The sequence below is a fragment of the Mya arenaria genome, chromosome 6, assembly GCF_026914265.1.
Source record: "Mya arenaria isolate MELC-2E11 chromosome 6, ASM2691426v1".
Taxonomy (NCBI): Eukaryota; Metazoa; Mollusca; class Bivalvia; order Myida; family Myidae; genus Mya; species Mya arenaria.
The window spans coordinates 72,347,229-72,364,400 of NC_069127.1; the positions used below are offsets into that span (position 1 = coordinate 72,347,229).

General features: G+C 35.4%; 1 protein-coding gene across 3 annotated transcripts in view; it reads left to right on the forward strand.

Moving 5' to 3' along the window:
- Positions 1-17,172, forward strand: part of LOC128237116 (uncharacterized) — an 81,682-nt gene that overhangs the window by 34,089 nt on the left and 30,421 nt on the right. Inside the window, exons 3-16 of one of the 3 annotated variants that reach the window (XM_052952337.1) lie at positions 308-455; positions 1,133-1,201; positions 2,437-2,838; positions 3,164-3,223; positions 4,710-4,819; positions 5,061-5,100; positions 8,221-8,334; positions 8,900-8,965; positions 9,838-10,239; positions 10,566-10,625; positions 12,095-12,204; positions 12,536-12,575; positions 14,006-14,119; positions 14,716-14,781. In XM_052952337.1, coding sequence (XP_052808297.1) covers positions 308-455; positions 1,133-1,201; positions 2,437-2,838; positions 3,164-3,223; positions 4,710-4,819; positions 5,061-5,100; positions 8,221-8,334; positions 8,900-8,965; positions 9,838-10,239; positions 10,566-10,625; positions 12,095-12,204; positions 12,536-12,575; positions 14,006-14,119; positions 14,716-14,781 — 1,801 coding nt within the window. The remainder of the gene's footprint in view (positions 1-307; positions 456-1,132; positions 1,202-2,436; positions 2,839-3,163; positions 3,224-4,709; positions 4,820-5,060; positions 5,101-8,220; positions 8,335-8,899; positions 8,966-9,837; positions 10,240-10,565; positions 10,626-12,094; positions 12,205-12,535; positions 12,576-14,005; positions 14,120-14,715; positions 14,782-17,172) is intronic. The other 2 variants (XM_052952338.1, XM_052952339.1) reach the window with 2 other exon arrangements.

A 17,172-nucleotide genomic window follows, 5' to 3' on the forward strand; every position in this document is an offset into this window, starting at 1 on the left:
ATTGATCTTTCAATTTTATCAGGGTCATAGTATTTACTTAATGATACAGTTTAAAGGTTATTTTATTGACTGATTGCTCATTATTAATTTCATTTACCAATTTTATCATTAAAAATTTAAATATCCAGAATTTGACCAAGTCTTGTTGCAGTAAACAATTGCATATAATTTTTTACCAAATCTCAGTTTTTGCTAGCATTTTGTCAATCCTGATGTCTAAGCAAATGTCAATCACTTTGGAATGTTAACCATTATTCAAGATTAAATGAAAGCAAGACCACAATATTAAATTCTTGTTGTTTTACAGGGCTTTACAAGAATGCAGCCAACCTCAGACCCGAACAACACAGACCGGATGTACAACTTGAACCCGACCACTCAGATACGTGGGATGGGGATGGTGGATGAACCGTACAATGAGATATCTGTACCACCACCTCAACAGGGCATTAGAGGTAAACCATAAATGATTTTTTTCTCTAGATATATAGGTTACTTAGTATTACTTATTTCCTGCCATATTGGTCAGCCAAACTTTTTGTTTGCTATCAATATCACCTTGCATCAATGAAACGCATTGGCTTAAGTTCTTTAAGAATTAAGGTTATTTTGCCATGTTTAAAGATTGTAGATAGTCCGTAAAGCCTAATTGTACTTTATTCAGTTCAATTGAAAAATACAAAAATATATATGCATTTGAATGATGATAGCTTGACGCTCTGCATGAATTAGTTTTGCCTTTATCAGTATTCTTTATTTCGTCTGGTGATTATTTCTTTTAATATGCTGACTTGACATTTTTTTAGACATATTGATTGCACTTGTTCCAGGAGTTTGTTCATTCCATTAGTGGCTGTATTTTAAAGAAAAGGAATTGAAACAAATATATTTTAATTCCAAGAATTGATCTAATGTTTGGTTATCCAACAGCAACGTTTAAATTATTTGTTGCTATTAAGTGTATCAAATAACACCTGAGCCATAAGTTATTGCATACAAATAGCACCTTTTATGATTGTCACATGTCACTTAATATGTTTGATCAAGGATCACAGTATGCTTTCATTCAACTGAAACCATTTCAGCAAAAAGGTTATTTCTAACTTTCTGCCGTTTAATCTTTCTTTTTCAGTATCTGGAAACCATCCTCCATCATCTTTATTTGGTGGTGGACCAGTCGGGGCAGGTGGTTTTACTACAGGTGAAATGTTTAAACTTGCCTATTCATTTAAATACATCTGGGAATATAGAACCTTTATCAGACACATATCTTTATTCATGAAATAAAAGTCAAACACAACTGTCCTTTTGTGTCCTATTTTTGGAGGCCACATAGGAAGATCTTATCCTCTGTTTGTATACTATTTTGAAGTTATTTACTCTGCTATTTAAGAAGGCATTGATGAATAACTTCAGAGTCTGCCTGTTTTATGTCATAGCTTTAAATGAGTCTGTATCTATGAATGATCATTTTGGCAATAATAACAAGTAAAAAGGTATATTTTACCAGAGTTACAGTTGTTTAAAAAAATACTCCAACATCAACAGCAAGAACAAAAAGCATTAGTGTGCCTTTAAATCTAAGATGTAATCTTATCTGATTTCATTTGCTTTTAAACTGCTTTAATGGGAAAGAAAAGTTGAAAAGTGAACAATGGACTGCCTCTTTTCCGTGAAATTGTCAAAAGAATTATGATAAATTGGTATTATATTCAATGTACCAGGAAGAAAAGTAATCATGTGTGTTTTTATTGTACCTATTAAGTATCATATTTACAGAGTTTCGACTTCATTTGTTATTGTTATAAGAATTTGAAAAGGAAAATATACATACTTTATTAAACATAAACGAACTGTAAGTCATATTAAAGTGACATGTTGACAAAGCCTCTAAAGGCAGACTATAAAGCTTGGTTGTATATTTGTGTTAAGTATTATCATGATACTTAAAGCCTTATCTCTGGAAAAATCTACATAAAGCTGATTTATTGACTTTAATTAAAGCTATGTTATGTTTCAACTGCCACAGATATGTAAGATAAATATATCTTATATCATAATTTAATTTTCAATTAAACAAAAGAACTATTTGACAGTCTTGAACATTAAATTCTATGAGCCTGCTGGACTCCAATGAGGGCAGAAGGGTGCTGTCCAAAAAAGACTGGTGCAGCAACCTTACATAACTCCTTAGCTATAATATAGAGAAGATCAGACAAGCAATGTTTCAGTTGCAAAATCACTATTGATACTCTATAACCTTCAATACAAAATTGAGAAAATTATGTCCAATTGTTGCACATTTAAATATTTAAAATGCGTACCTGAATAATAAAATGAATGTTTTCAATTTTTACAATTTTGCAAATGCTTCAAAATTACCAAAACCTTTTAAGATGACCATCTTTTTGATCATGGAGTATACCATTATTACAGGTCAGCCCCAGAGCATGCCAGTCAGTGGACATACTCAGGTCAGCGAACTGCGTAGCTCTTCTGTCCCACTCGTCCAAGGTTTATCAGGCTCCCCAGGGCTCACCCCTCACCAGAAGGCGAGACCACCCCCACCTTCCACACAGCAGGCACTATCCTACCAGCAGAGGGGCCAGGGACTAGGAGGAGGTTCTGGTCCAGAGGGTGCCCCACCTGACCGGGCTCGTGGTACAGGATTACCCGGTCTTGACCCAGATCTCACCGCCGGAATACACATTGTAAGCCCACGCCACCCAGACTATAACACCCTCACGTCTAGAATCAACTCTTTCAGTGGATGGCCTTCTCACCTTGATCAGAACCCCCGGATGATGGGAGAGGCCGGATTCTTCTATGTTGGTAGGGGTGAGACAATATTTTGTCTGTTTACAATCACTGATCTAACCTGTGAAATGAGTTATAAATCTTACTAATCTTTGGCACTAGCGGGAGTGATATAATTTACATAAGATACTTTATGAACTAAAACGAAAAACAGATTAAAGACTCTTCCAATATTAAATATTTCTATATTAACAATATTTTAAAAATCTATTTTGGGCCTGAGTGCTATTTTTATCACTAAGAATATAGCTGCAAATTGTGATTTTATTATTTTAATCTTGTAATGTAATTAATTGTTACATATATTAAGTCTATATGTTTAATTACTGATATTTACCTTTTCCAGGAGTGGCTGACTTTTGTCGATGTTATGCCTGTGGCGGAGGACTACGCAATTGGCAACCAGGTAGTTGCATCATGTTTGTGGCTTTTCTTTCCAAGAATTGATCTAATTTGCTTTGTTTCCAGACAGCTAATGCTTCAACATTACTGGGGTATTTCCATCTAGTTTTTTTTTTAGAAACAGTGACATTTTGGTTTCCCAACTGTGATGCTTGGATTATTTCTTATTTTGCTATTTGGTATTTTTATTAACATTCCAGCAGTGAGTCATTGCATTCAAATTACACTCTTTAACAAAATAATAGCATTTTTGGGGATTGATTACACCAATCATGGAAGGGGTCATTTATATTTCTTTTGCGCATACATTCCAAAATGAATTCTTGTGCATTATTCACTCTGTCAGTCTAGACTTGCCTGGCAACTAATTGATGTTTGCCATTTGAGAGGCAGGCAAGAGTTGTTTGTACCTGTTAACTTCACAACACTAAAACTTTTTTGTCACAAGTATAACAAAGGTAAGTTGTTTGGATTTGAACAAAATAAGATGGTATGTAGTTGTCATAGCCATGATAATTACCTCAATCATAATTAAATAAATTAATGATTGACGATAAATCAAAGTCAACTAAAAGCTCTTATACTTTACATGATAGTAGTACATATGTTCTATAAGGTACACGTAGGAATATACAGTAAATATATTCGGCTTTAATATTTTGTCTAATATTGACCCTTGAAATTATTGATCAAACTGAAAGAAATGAACATTAGCTTGCATAGTCTCTTTTTATTGAATAGAAATATTGTTCAGAAATTGAAGTTCTATTCATGGGGTTTATGTGAGATTGATTAAAACCAGACAGTGACAAGAAGTCACATAGAACTTGTTACATTCATGCCTTACATGTACACAACTCATGTCTAAGAGACAGACAGAGAACAAAGTTTCATAGGAAGTGTCAGTACAGCAAAAAGGATCTATTTTTTTCGTAAATGCATTGAAATTAAGTCTTAACTTTGCATTTACAAACCTGATATTTTGTTTGTTTAGCAAGCATTTAGTGATTTTATGACAATATTTATTTTACCAATGCAGTTAAGTTTAAATGTCATAGATAAGGATTATGAATTGGAGTTTTTAAAACTTGTAATTCATGCCCATTTGTTTGCCGTTCATGATATATTAAAAGAGATGAAGAGCAGACATTATAATGTTTCTCTCTGATGTTTTTTAAATCACATGTACAAATAATATTCTGGATCTACATGTTGGTCTTAAACTAGATAATGATATTGTGTTGATTATAGATGATATAAAGTTATAATAAAGAATACTTCAGTTGTACTAGATCTATCATACACTGTGTAAAATGTTATTAACCAAGCGAATTATGCTGGCCTTGTTAGTTGGTCATGGAATGTCATTGATGTTCGAAGGCCGAATGAAACAGCCTTAATAGACCACCAAACAGCTTTATAATATTGAAATACTTGCATAATTGCAGAATCTGACAAAATGTAGCATTCTGAATGGTTTAAAATTGCAGGAGATGACCCAGTTTTGGAGCATGCTCGACGGTTTCCACAGTGTGAATACATCATCAAGCTGAAGGGTCAAGCGTTCGTCACCGAGATTCAGAGACATGTCTCAAATTTGGTACTTTTTTATTTTTATTTAAAAAAAATATAGAGGCATTGTTCTAGTCATGCTGCTGTCTGAGGCAGCATCAGACTTAATGAAGTTCCTTTGGACATAATAACTCAAAAGTTATTTAAGATGGCATTAAGATTGCCATGACTGTGATTGAACCATTCAGGTGACATTTTATGATTTTTGCCCTGTCAATAAGAATTCAGTCAGATTTGTTATTTGAACATTTTATTATGATATATTTCAGTCGGCTTCAAACAGTACTCCAGCTGAAGCACCCAGGCTGTGTAAGTTGACCTGATCTCAGGTTCCCATACCATTTATTCTCACAGTGGGAAGAATTGTTCTATGAATTATGGATAATAAAGCTGATAATAACGATAAGGAAGTAATTCTATTATGATATGAGATAATGATGAATTTAGTTTCCCATAGCTATTCTGCATTCCTCATATTACCTTCAATGAATAATTGGAAATTTCTGAAAATTCAAAGCTAAATCATTTGTACATAAACAAGCTTTTAAAATTCAATACAAAGTTTTTAATTTTTAATTTGCATCGTAACTTAGCATAACAAAGGCAACACAAATGCACAACAAAGGCACTACAAATGCACAACAAAGGCACAACATAGGCACTACAAAGGAACAACATAGGCACAGCAAAGGCACTACAAAGGAACAACACTGGCACTACATAGGCACAACATAGGCACTACAAAGACACTACAAAGGAACAACATAGGCACTACATAGGCACAACATAGGCACTACAAAGGAACAACATAGGCACAGCAAAGGCAGTACAAAGGAACAACATAGGCACTACATAGGCACAACATAGGCACTCGAATGCACTTTATAGGCACAGCAAAGGCACTACAAAGGAACAACATAGGCACTACATAGGCACTACAAAGGAACAACATAGGCACAGCAAAGGCACTACAAAGGCACTACAAAGGAACAACATAGGCACTACATAGGCACAACATAGGCACTACAAAGGAACAACATAGGCACAGCAAAGGCACTACAAAGGAACAACATAGGCACTACATAGGCACAGAATAGGAACAACAAAGGCACTACAAAGGCACGACAAAGGCACTACAAATGCACAACAAAGGCACTACAGATGCACAACAAAGGCACTACAATTGTACAAAATAGGAACAACAAATGCACAACAAAGGCACAACAAATTCACAACAACGGCACTACAAATACACAACAAAGGCACTACAAATGCACATTAAAGGCACTACAAAGCACGACCAAGGCACTACAAATGCACAACATAGGAACTACAAATGCACAACAAATGCACAACATAGGTACAAAATAGGCACAACAAAGAACCAAATTGTATCATGTTAAAGTCATACATAAATCGTCTTGCATAGAGTGTAACTTGTTAGCAGAAGCAAGAATATACGTGTAAATTAACCCAAAAAATTGGAACAGGAGAATTCTATTTTCTTATTATCCATTTAGATATTATAATAGCATTGAGAGGTTTCTTTTAATAAATAAATTAATTATTTTTAATTAATTCTTTTCGGCAATAACAAAGCGTTTATTTCATCCATAAGGCCACAACAAATTGATCATTTGTTCTACAGATTTTGCCCAAAAAAAAGTAGGAGCGAGCGAGCGAAAAAAATTTTTTTTTTTTTTTAAATTTAAGGCAATTCAGAGGCGAGCACAAGGCGAAAAATTAAAAAAAATATATTTTTTTTATTTCTTACCAAATTTATCATGCAATATGTCAAGAAAAGCTTTTTAATTGCAAACATAGGTTCTTAGTTTAAATATAAATGAAAAGGTTTTGATTGTATCACATGAAAATCTGTCTCAATATATAACAAATGGCAATAAGATCCAGTGCTTTACTATTAACTTCAATTTAAACCTGGATATATTGTGAAGACAACATTCATCATAGTAACGTGCAATTATTCGAAGACCAATAAGAAAACTATTGTATTCATTCCGTAACTTACTATCACAAAAAAAAACATTTCAGACTAGTAAGAGTAATTCATCATTTGAGCATTTCCAAATATTGGGTCAGGTCTATATTTGAACCTCTTGAAGCAAATGATAAAATTGTAGTGACTTGACATTGCAGAAGATCGCAAATGTAAATAACACAGAGAACATTTCTAAAAAATGACACTGCTGATTAAATTGCGGGACAACATAATTGAAGCAGTATTAAAAAAATCTGCAAATGTGGCACCGGTCATTATATTAGAGCAGGTGGTGGGATAAAGATGTTTCCCTTTCAAGACCTCGCCTTTACCAAAAACCTGGTTTATAGGTCCGTGCCTTGAAAAAAAATTCATGACACCCTCCATAGCTTCAATGCCCGTAAGAAACAGGCCACTTTAATAACAGGCCACTTGACTACAAATCGATCAAAGAAAACAAGTGGATAAGAACAAAAAATTGAGAAAATTAAAACAGTCAATTTACTTATAAAAGGTTTTATTTTCTGTATTTACTGATGTTATTTTTATACTGTACATGTACATGTATGTGTAATGCACTAGTCAATTGTAACCTCGGCCCCCAAGGTCCGGGGAATAGCGGGGACTTTGACTTTCGGTCCAGCCAACCCCGGGTAAATCCACACGGCCCATTCCCCCGGCTATCTCCGGTATACCCCCGGTGCATTTTAGGATTTAAAATATAACTCACGAAAACATGTTCATTTGTTGTAAGTCGAGTGTCGGTGTATTTTAATATAAGTTTTGCACTCAAAATCTGATTTAGTTATTATTTAACACTATATTTTGTGTACAAAACAATGAATTACTTAAAACACACATAAATATTTATTGCCTTCGACGCTGTGAAACTGTTGTTGTTTACTGAAGACTATAATCCATTGACTTTGACACTGATTTTCAATTAAAAATGTGGATTTTACATTTACGAAAACTGAAAGTATCCTGCAAATTAATACCGGAAATAAATACAACGGTGCGTCCTGCAAAATATTCCCGATAAAAAAGACTGTCAACAAATATCGGCTGTTTTGCGGTTACCCGGACCTGATTTTGTCATGACACGAGGAAAGTTTGCTCTCGGAGAATGTAAAGCATGGAAATACCTTCAAAAAAGGCGAAGTCGACGTTGCAGGTTTAAATTTAAAAAAAACAACTTCAGAACATAGAGGAAATTCAGAAGTAAAAAAAATAAATAATATGCGCGGCCAAATAGTATGTGCGGGCGCCAAAAAAAGTTGTTTTTATTTATTTTTTCGTTTTTCGAATTTTAGGTGCGGCAAATCCGACGAACAAACGATCAATTTGTTGTGGCCTAAGGATACACGTTTTATCTTTTGTATTTTTCCCCCAAAATGACCTTGGTGACACCCTCTCCCTCTCTATTTTAGCCGACAACAACTCTCAAGACCCATTTGACTGTGAGACTGGGCGACAGCTAATGAGCAATGACTTCCCCCAGGCCCGGACACGACGCGCCATCAGGGCGCTCAGGATAACACATGGTAGGTTTGGGAAAAGTTATTTTACAATTACCAAAATAACAAATTGAGACTTTGTTTCCCTGTTCTTTTAAATAATTGTTAGAGGAACAATATGGTGCCAGTTATTGATCTCAAAAATTGTCTCAAGACTTCTATTTACTAGGGAAAAGAGTAATTTTGTTGCATACCTGCTTACATTGCATATTCTGTCTGATGTAAGAATCGAGATGGACCTTGCAATAAATATTAGATACAACCATTGTGCTGTATGTTATAGTTCTGTTCTAGTCAATGACACAACACAGACCATAGAATGCCTAAGATCAGTTAAACCTGGATGATGCAAAATTAAAGCATGGATGTGGTTAGTGGTATTGCTTCAGAACTTAGAATGAATTTGACCATCAGATTCATTGTCATAGCAATAGAATTGATGAGTTCCGCATCGACATAAAACAAAGGCTTTGGTGATGTTCAAAACTTGGTACTCATTTTGAAATTGACACATATAGGCAGACATCACCATTACTCTGGTTTTAAATAGAGCATTTCAACTGCCAATGAGTTTGAGTGAACTGTTTTATAGGTCGTGACCCGACACCTGTTGAAGTATTGGACTGGATGTTGGAGGATCATACTGACCATGAGCCAGGTACATTATATAGGAACAAATGATATTTGATCTGGGGCCATGACTGCAAACAAGGCTCAAGTCTGAGTCAGACACAGAAAAGCACTTGTAGTAAATGAAAGAAATCATTTTTTTCCCATTCAAGTGTAAAGGTAAGTAGTTGAGAAATTTAAATTAAAATGATGTTATTAAAAAAATTTAGTGGTCCGAAAATGGCTGTGTCAATTAATTTTTATTTTTATAAATCAATCATAATGCCAAAAGGTGAAATTTAATGTTATTTATTATCACCTCCACATTATGTCAGTATCGAGTAGGACCTCCATGATAGGCAGCAACTACATCAAGTCTATGCCTCATAGACTAACACAACCTGTGCACAAGGTTCATGGTAATGCGATTCCACTCTTTCTTAAGAGCAATTGTCAATTGTTTAACATTATGTTCTTTCGGATTGCAGTCATGTGCACGCCGTTAATGTATAGAAATCTCCTGGTAAGCACATGCCTTGTCTCGCTGTAGTATAGGCACTTAAACTGGATTAAATTATCTGGTCAATGTATCTTTGTACAGTCAGACGAAATGGTGCTCAGATTTGAATTTGTGATTTATTTCCGACCATAGAAATCTCACAACCTGCACCGTCACAATTGAAGTGCAATACGCAGTTATATGCGTGGCTTTCATTATGCAGCCTGTATACACACAGTCTTTCGTTCTACACTAAGGCACTACAAATGCCCAACAAAGGCACTACAAACGCACAACAAAGGCTCTACAAAAGCACGACCAGTCAAGACCTTTCATAAACATGGGCCTGGAAACAACATATGAATGTTATTATAATTTTGTCATAGTGTGCATCTATATGTTTTTTCCTGTTGGGATTACAGGTCGGCCCCAGAGCATGCCAGTCAGTGGACACACACAGGTCAGCGAACTGCGTAGCTCTTCTGTCCCACTTGTCCAAGGATTATCAACCTCCCCAGGGCTCACCCCTCACCAGGAGGCGAGACCACCCCCACCTTCCACACAGCAGGCACTATCCTACCAGCAGAGGGGCCAGGGACTAGGAGGAGGTTCTGGTCCAGAGGGTGCCCCACCTGACCGGGCTCGTGGTACAGGCTTACCCGGTCTTGACCCAGATTTCACCGCCGGAATACACATTGTAAGCCCACGCCACCCAGACTATAACACCCTCACGTCTAGAATCAACTCTTTCAGTGGATGGCCTTCTCACCTTGATCAGAACCCCCGGATGATGGGAGAGGCCGGATTCTTCTATGTTGGTACGGGTGAGACAATATTTTGTCTGTTTACAATCACTGATCTAACCTGTGAAATGAGTTATAAATCTTACTAAACTTTGGCACTAGCGGGAGTGATATGATTTACATAAGACACTTTATGAACTAAAACGAAAAAACAGATTAAAGACTCTTTCAATATTAAATATTTCTATATTAACAATATTTTAAAAATCTATTTTGGGCCTGAGTGCTATTTTTATCACTAAGAATATAGCTGCAAATTGAGATTTTATTATTTTAATCTTGTAATGTAATAAATTGTTACATATATTAAGTCTATATGTTTAATTACTGATATTTACCTTTTCCAGGAGTGGCTGACTTCTGTCGATGTTATGCCTGTGGTGGAGGACTACGCAATTGGCAACCAGGTAGTTGCATCATGTTTGTGGCTTTTCTTTCCAAGAATTGATCTAATTTGCTTTGTTTCCAGACAGCTAATGTTTCAACATTACTGGGGTATTTCCATCTAATTTTTTTTTAGAAACAGTGACATTTTGGTTTCCCAACTGTGATGCTTGGATTATTTCTTATTTTGCTATTTGGTATTTTTATTAACATTCCAGCAGTGAGTCATTGCATTCAAATTACACTCTTTAACAAAATAATAGCATTTTTGGGGATTGATTATACCAATCATGGAAGGGGTCATTTATATTTCTTTTGCGCATACATTCCAAAATGAATTCTTGTGCATTATTCACTCTGTCAGTCTAGACTTGCCTGGCAACTAATTGATGTTTGCCATTTGAGAGGCAGGTTTGTACCTGTTAACTTCACAACACTAAATTTTTTTTGTCACAAGTATAACAAAGGTAAGTTGTTTGAAAAAAATAAGATGGTATGTAGTTGTCATAGCCATGATAATTACCTCAATCATCGTTAATAAATTAATGATTGACGATAAATCAAAGTCAACTAAAAGCTCTTATACTTTACATGATAGTAGTACATATGTTCTATAAGGTACACGTAGGAATATACAGTAAATATATTCGGCTTTAATATTTTGTCAAATATTGACCCTTGAAATTATTGATCAAACTGAAAGAAATGAACATTAGCTTGCATGGACTCTTTTTATTGAATAGGAATATTGTTCAGAAATTGAAGTTCTATTCATGGGGTTTATGTGAGATTGATTAAAACCAGACAGTGACAAGAAGTCACATAGAACTTGTTACATTCATGCCTTACATGTACACAACTCATGTCTAAGAGGCAGACAGAGAATAAAGTTTCATAGGAAGTGTCAGTACAGCAAAGAGGATCTATTTTTTCGTAAATGCATTGAAATTAAGTCTTAACTTTGCATTTACAAACCTGATATTTTGTTTGTTTAGCAAGCATTTAGTGATTTTATGACAATATTTATTTTACCAATGCAGTTAAGTTTAAAATGTCATAGATAAGGATTATGAATTGGAGATTTTAAAACTTGTAATTCATGCCCATTTGTTTGCCGTTCATGATATATTAAAAGAGATGAAGAGCAGACATTATAATGTTTCTCTCTGATGTTTTTTAAATAACATGTACAAATAATATTCTGGATCTACATGTTGGTCTTAAACTAGATAATGATATTGTGTTGATTATAGATGATATAAAGTTATAATAAAGAATACTTCAGTTGTACTAGATCTATCATACACTGTGTAAAATGTTATTAACCAAGCAAATTATGCTGGTCTTGTTAGTTGGTCATGGAATGTCATTGATGTTCGAAGGCTTAATGCAACAGCCTTAATAGACCACCAAACAGCTTTATAATATTGAAATACTTGCATAATTGCAGAATCTGACAAAATGTAGCATTTTGAATGGTTTAAAATTGCAGGAGATGACCCAGTTTTGGAGCATGCTCGACGGTTTCCACAGTGTGAATACATCATCAAGCTGAAGGGTCAAGCGTTCGTCACCGAGATTCAGAGACATGTCTCAAATTTGGTACTTTTTTATTTTTATTTAAAAAAAATATAGAGGCATTGTTCTAGTCATGTTGCTGTCTGAGGCAGCATCAGACTTAATGAAGTTCCTTTGGACATAATAACTCAAAAGTTATTTTAGATGGCATTAAGATTGCCATGACTGTGATTGAACCATTCAGGGGACATTTTATGATTTTTTGGTAATATTTCAATATTTATTATAATGCACAAATTATTTGCCAGCAAAAATAACCACTTCCTCAGTGTGACGTTTGTTTTAAAGAATTTGCCCTGTCAATAAGAATTCAGTCAGATTTGTTATTTGAACATTTTATTATGATATATTTCAGTCGGCTTCAAACAGTACTCCAGCTGAAGCACCCAGGCTGTGTAAGTTGACCTGATCTCAGGTTCCCATACCATTTATTCTCACAGTGGGAAGAATTGTTCTATGAATTATGGATAATAAAGCTGATAATAACGATAAGGAAGTAATTCTATTATGATATGAGATAATGATGAATTTAGTTTCCCATAGCTATTCTGCATTCCTCATATTACCTTCAATGAATAATTGGAAATTTCTGAAAATTCAAAGCTAAATCATTTGTACATAAACAAGCTTTTAAAATTCAATACAAAGTTTTTAATTTTTAATTTGCATTGTAACTTGGCATAACAAAGGCAACACAAATGCACAACAAAGGCACTACAAATGCACAACAAAGGCACAACATAGGCACTACAAAGGAACAACATAGGCACAGCAAAGGCACTACAAAGGAACAACACTGGCACTACATAGGCACAACATAGGCACTACAAAGGCACTACAAAGTAACAACATAGGCACTACATAGGCACAACATAGGCACTACAAAGGAACAACATAGGCACAGCAAAGGCACTACAAAGGAACAACATAGGCACTACATAGGCACAACATAGGCACTCGAAGGCACTACATAGGCACAGCAAAGGCACTACAAAGGAACAACATAGGCACTACATAGGCACAACATAGGCACTACAAAGGAACAACATAGGCACAGCAAAGGCACTACAAAGGAACAACATAGGCACTACATAGGCACAACATAGGCACTACAAAGGAACAACATAGGCACAGCAAAGGCACTACAAAGGAACAACATAGGCATTACATAGGCACAAAATAGGAACAACAAAGGCACTACAAAGGCACGACAAAGGCACTGCAAATGCACAACAAAGGCACTACAGATGCACAACAAAGGCACTACAATTGTACAAAATAGGAACAAGAAATGCACAACAAAGGCACCACAAATTCACAACAACGGCACTACAAATGCACAACAAAGGAACTACAAATGCACATTAAAGGCACTACAAAGCACGACCAAAGCACTACAAATGCACAACATAGGAACTACAAATGCACAACAAATGCACAACATAGGTACAAAATAGGCTCAACAAAGAACCAAATTGTATCATGTAAAAGTCATACATAAATCGTCTTGCATAGAGTGTAACTTGTTAGCAGAAGCAAGAATATACGTGTACACTATAGACCACAATAAAATAGATAAATAGAATTAAGTATAAAATTAACCCCAAAAATTGCAACAGGAGAATTCTATTTTCTTATTATCCATTTAGATATTATAATAGCATTGAGAGGTTTCTTTTAATAAATAAATTAAGTATTGAAGAACATATTGCTTTTTGTTTTCGGCAATAACAAAGCGTTTATTTCATCCACAAGGATCCACGTTTAACTTTTGTATTTTTCCCCAAAAATGACATTGGTGACACCCTCTCCCTCTCTATTTTAGCCGAGAACAACTCTCAAGACCCACTTGACTGTGAGACTGGGCGACAGCTAATGAGCATGGGCTTCCCCCAGGCTCGAACACGACGCGCCATCAGGGCGCTCAGGATAACACACGGTAGGTTTGGGAAAAGTTATTTTAAAATTACCAAAATGACAAATTGAGACTTTGTTCCCCTGTTCTTTTAAATAATTGTTAGAGGAACAATATGGTGCCAGTTATTGATCTCAAAAATTGTCTCAAGACTTCTATTAACTAGGGAAAAGAGTTATTTTGTTGAATACCTGCTTACATTGCATATTCTGTCTGATGTAAGAATCGAGATGGACCTTGCAATAAATATTAGATACAACCATTGTGCTGTATGTTATAGTTCTGTTCTAGTCAATGACACAACACAGACCATAGAATGCCTAAGATCAGTTAAACCTGGATGATGCAAAATTAAAGCATGGATGTGGTTAGTGGTATTGCTTCAGAACTTAGAATGAATTTGACCATCAGATTCATTGTCATAGCAATAGAATTGATGAGTTCAGCATCGACATAAAACAAAGGCTTTGGTGATGTTCAAAACTTGGTACTCATTTTGAATTTGACACATATAGGCATACAGCACCATTACTCTGGTTTTAAATAGAGCATTTCCACTGCCAATGTGTTTGAGTGAACATAATATCTTACAGTAATTAAAATATTTTAAACTGTTAAAGGTCGTGACCCCACACCTGATGAAGTGTTGGACTGGATGTTGGAGGATCATACTGACTCTGAGACAGGTACGGTCTATAGGAACAAATGATATGTAATCTGGGGCCATGACTGCAAACAAGGCTCAAGTCTGAGTCAGACACAGAAAAGCACTTGAAGTACAGTATATTAAAATCTTTTTTCCCATTCATTTTGCAAGTATAAAGGTAAGAAGTTGAGCAATTTAAATTAAACTGATGTAATGAAAAACGCTTCAGTGGTGGCTGTATTTAATTTTTATTTGTTTTATAAGTTAGTCATAATGCCAATAGGTAAAATTTGGTGCTAATTATGATCACCTCCACATTATGTCAGTATCGAGTATGACCTCCAAGATTGGCAACAACTGCATCAAGTCATAGACCCACATAACTTGCACACAAGGTTCATGGGAATGCAGTCCCACACTTCCCGAAGAGCAATTGTTAATTCCTGAATGTTGCGTGGCTGCTGCGGAATGTGACGTAAACAACGACCTAGGACATCCCTCATGATTGTGTTCTATTGGGTTGCAGTCATGTGTGACAGATGGCCTCGGAGAAGTATCTACGCCGTTAATGTGTAGAAATCTTCTGGTAAGCACATGCATCGTCTTGCTGTAATATTGACCAAGGGCATTGACGTACCATAGGCACATATACTGGTTCAAACGATCTGGTCAATGTAACTGTGCAGTCAGACAATGAATTTGTGATTGATTTCTGCACATAGAAACCACACAACTTCCACCATAACAGTTACAGTGCGTTGCTTTCATGATGCGGCCTGTATACACACAGTCTTTTGTCCGCCTTGGAGAGACTAAACCGTGACTTATCACTAAATATCACAGAATGCCTTCAACAACCACAATTGTTGACCACCAATTGACGTTGAACTTGACGGTGATGTTCTGTGAGAATCATGCAGTGATACGTCCTCTTCGAGGGGAAAGTAAAAATGAAGATTTGAAGTTTTGCCTCGAGTCTGAAAGGGGAATCACAACAGGAATTCACCCTAAACCCTGACAGGAAGCTTGGAATGAAACTGCTCAACTAGTACCATTGAGATCGAGTCTTTCAAAAATTTGAGAGCTGCACTTACCTTGATCATCTGGATGCTTGCATCTGTTCATGATGGTCCTTGGGGCATTGAGTTGAGCGGCTAAGTGATCGAGATCAGTATATCATTACATAATGTCTGCAGACAAGATGATTGTTTCTGTCTGAGGTTTTCCATACTGAAAACAATTTCTCTATTTTGCATTTGGTTTGAATCTGTTGGAGGTAGGGTACACATTATCAATAATATCTGCTCTCGGTTGTTTTTATTAAGATATTATGTTTCAGGTTAAATCTAGATGTCATTTATCTGCTAGGTGATGATAATCATGTTACGATGATGTAGCATTGAGGAGCACTGATCTATCTGAGACAAATTTTAGAATTTTTAGAACATTGAGGAAGATAATCTAGAACAGAATTGGAATTGTAACAGTCAAATACAAATTGGTGTTGCTGAGATCCATTTTAGAAGGTCTCTGAAATGTTTACAAATATAAAGCATGAAATTTCAGAACAAGATTAGAAGGTCCTTGAAATACCGTAATGTGTTGCTGAGATGTATTTTAGAAGGTCTCTAAAATGCACAAATCCATTTTCATTTAGTTGTTGAATAGTTTTGTATTCAGCCCCGCAAAAGAAATTGAGGTGCCCTATAGTAATGGCCCTGTCTGTCTGTATGTCTGTCTTTCCATTTTTCTGTTCAAAGGTCTGTCCACACTTAAAACTCTTATAAAATATTAACTTCATATTTATACACTTGTTCACAGTAAAAATACACTCAATTATGACAGTAATGTAACTCCAACTTAAAAATTGTCAGATATGTGGCCTGACCTGTCTAATTTACCCAAGAAATTTATTCAAGAAAACACTACTTGAAAGGAATTGAATGAAATTTAAAGCATGAATATATGGAAATAGAACAAGAACCATAACTCTTTGATTCATTGTAATGAAATGATCTCCCGTGATTTGATAAATAAAAAAAGTGCAGTATGTTAAAGAGTAAATGAGAATTTAGTATAGATGAACAGAAAAATATATGTTTGACTTGTGCACATTTCAAGAACCGTCACTGTGTTGGCAATTATTCTTTAATTGCCTCCCTTTTGCATTGATGCTATCATTTGAAGGCCCAATCACTTCATAGGATGGTTCTTATGTGAATATTAATCAGACTCTGATGTTTATCATGATAATTTTGAGCCAGGTACCATTCAGATAGTATGTTGATAATAGCTAAATGCATGTAAAATTTTACTCCCATAAGACTTGTGTGAGCTGTCAACATGTGAAGTTATTTTTTAGTTTGGCTATGGATATGCATCCCATGTGCAGGAATAAATTAATGAAAGAAACATTTTCAAGCATTCTGAA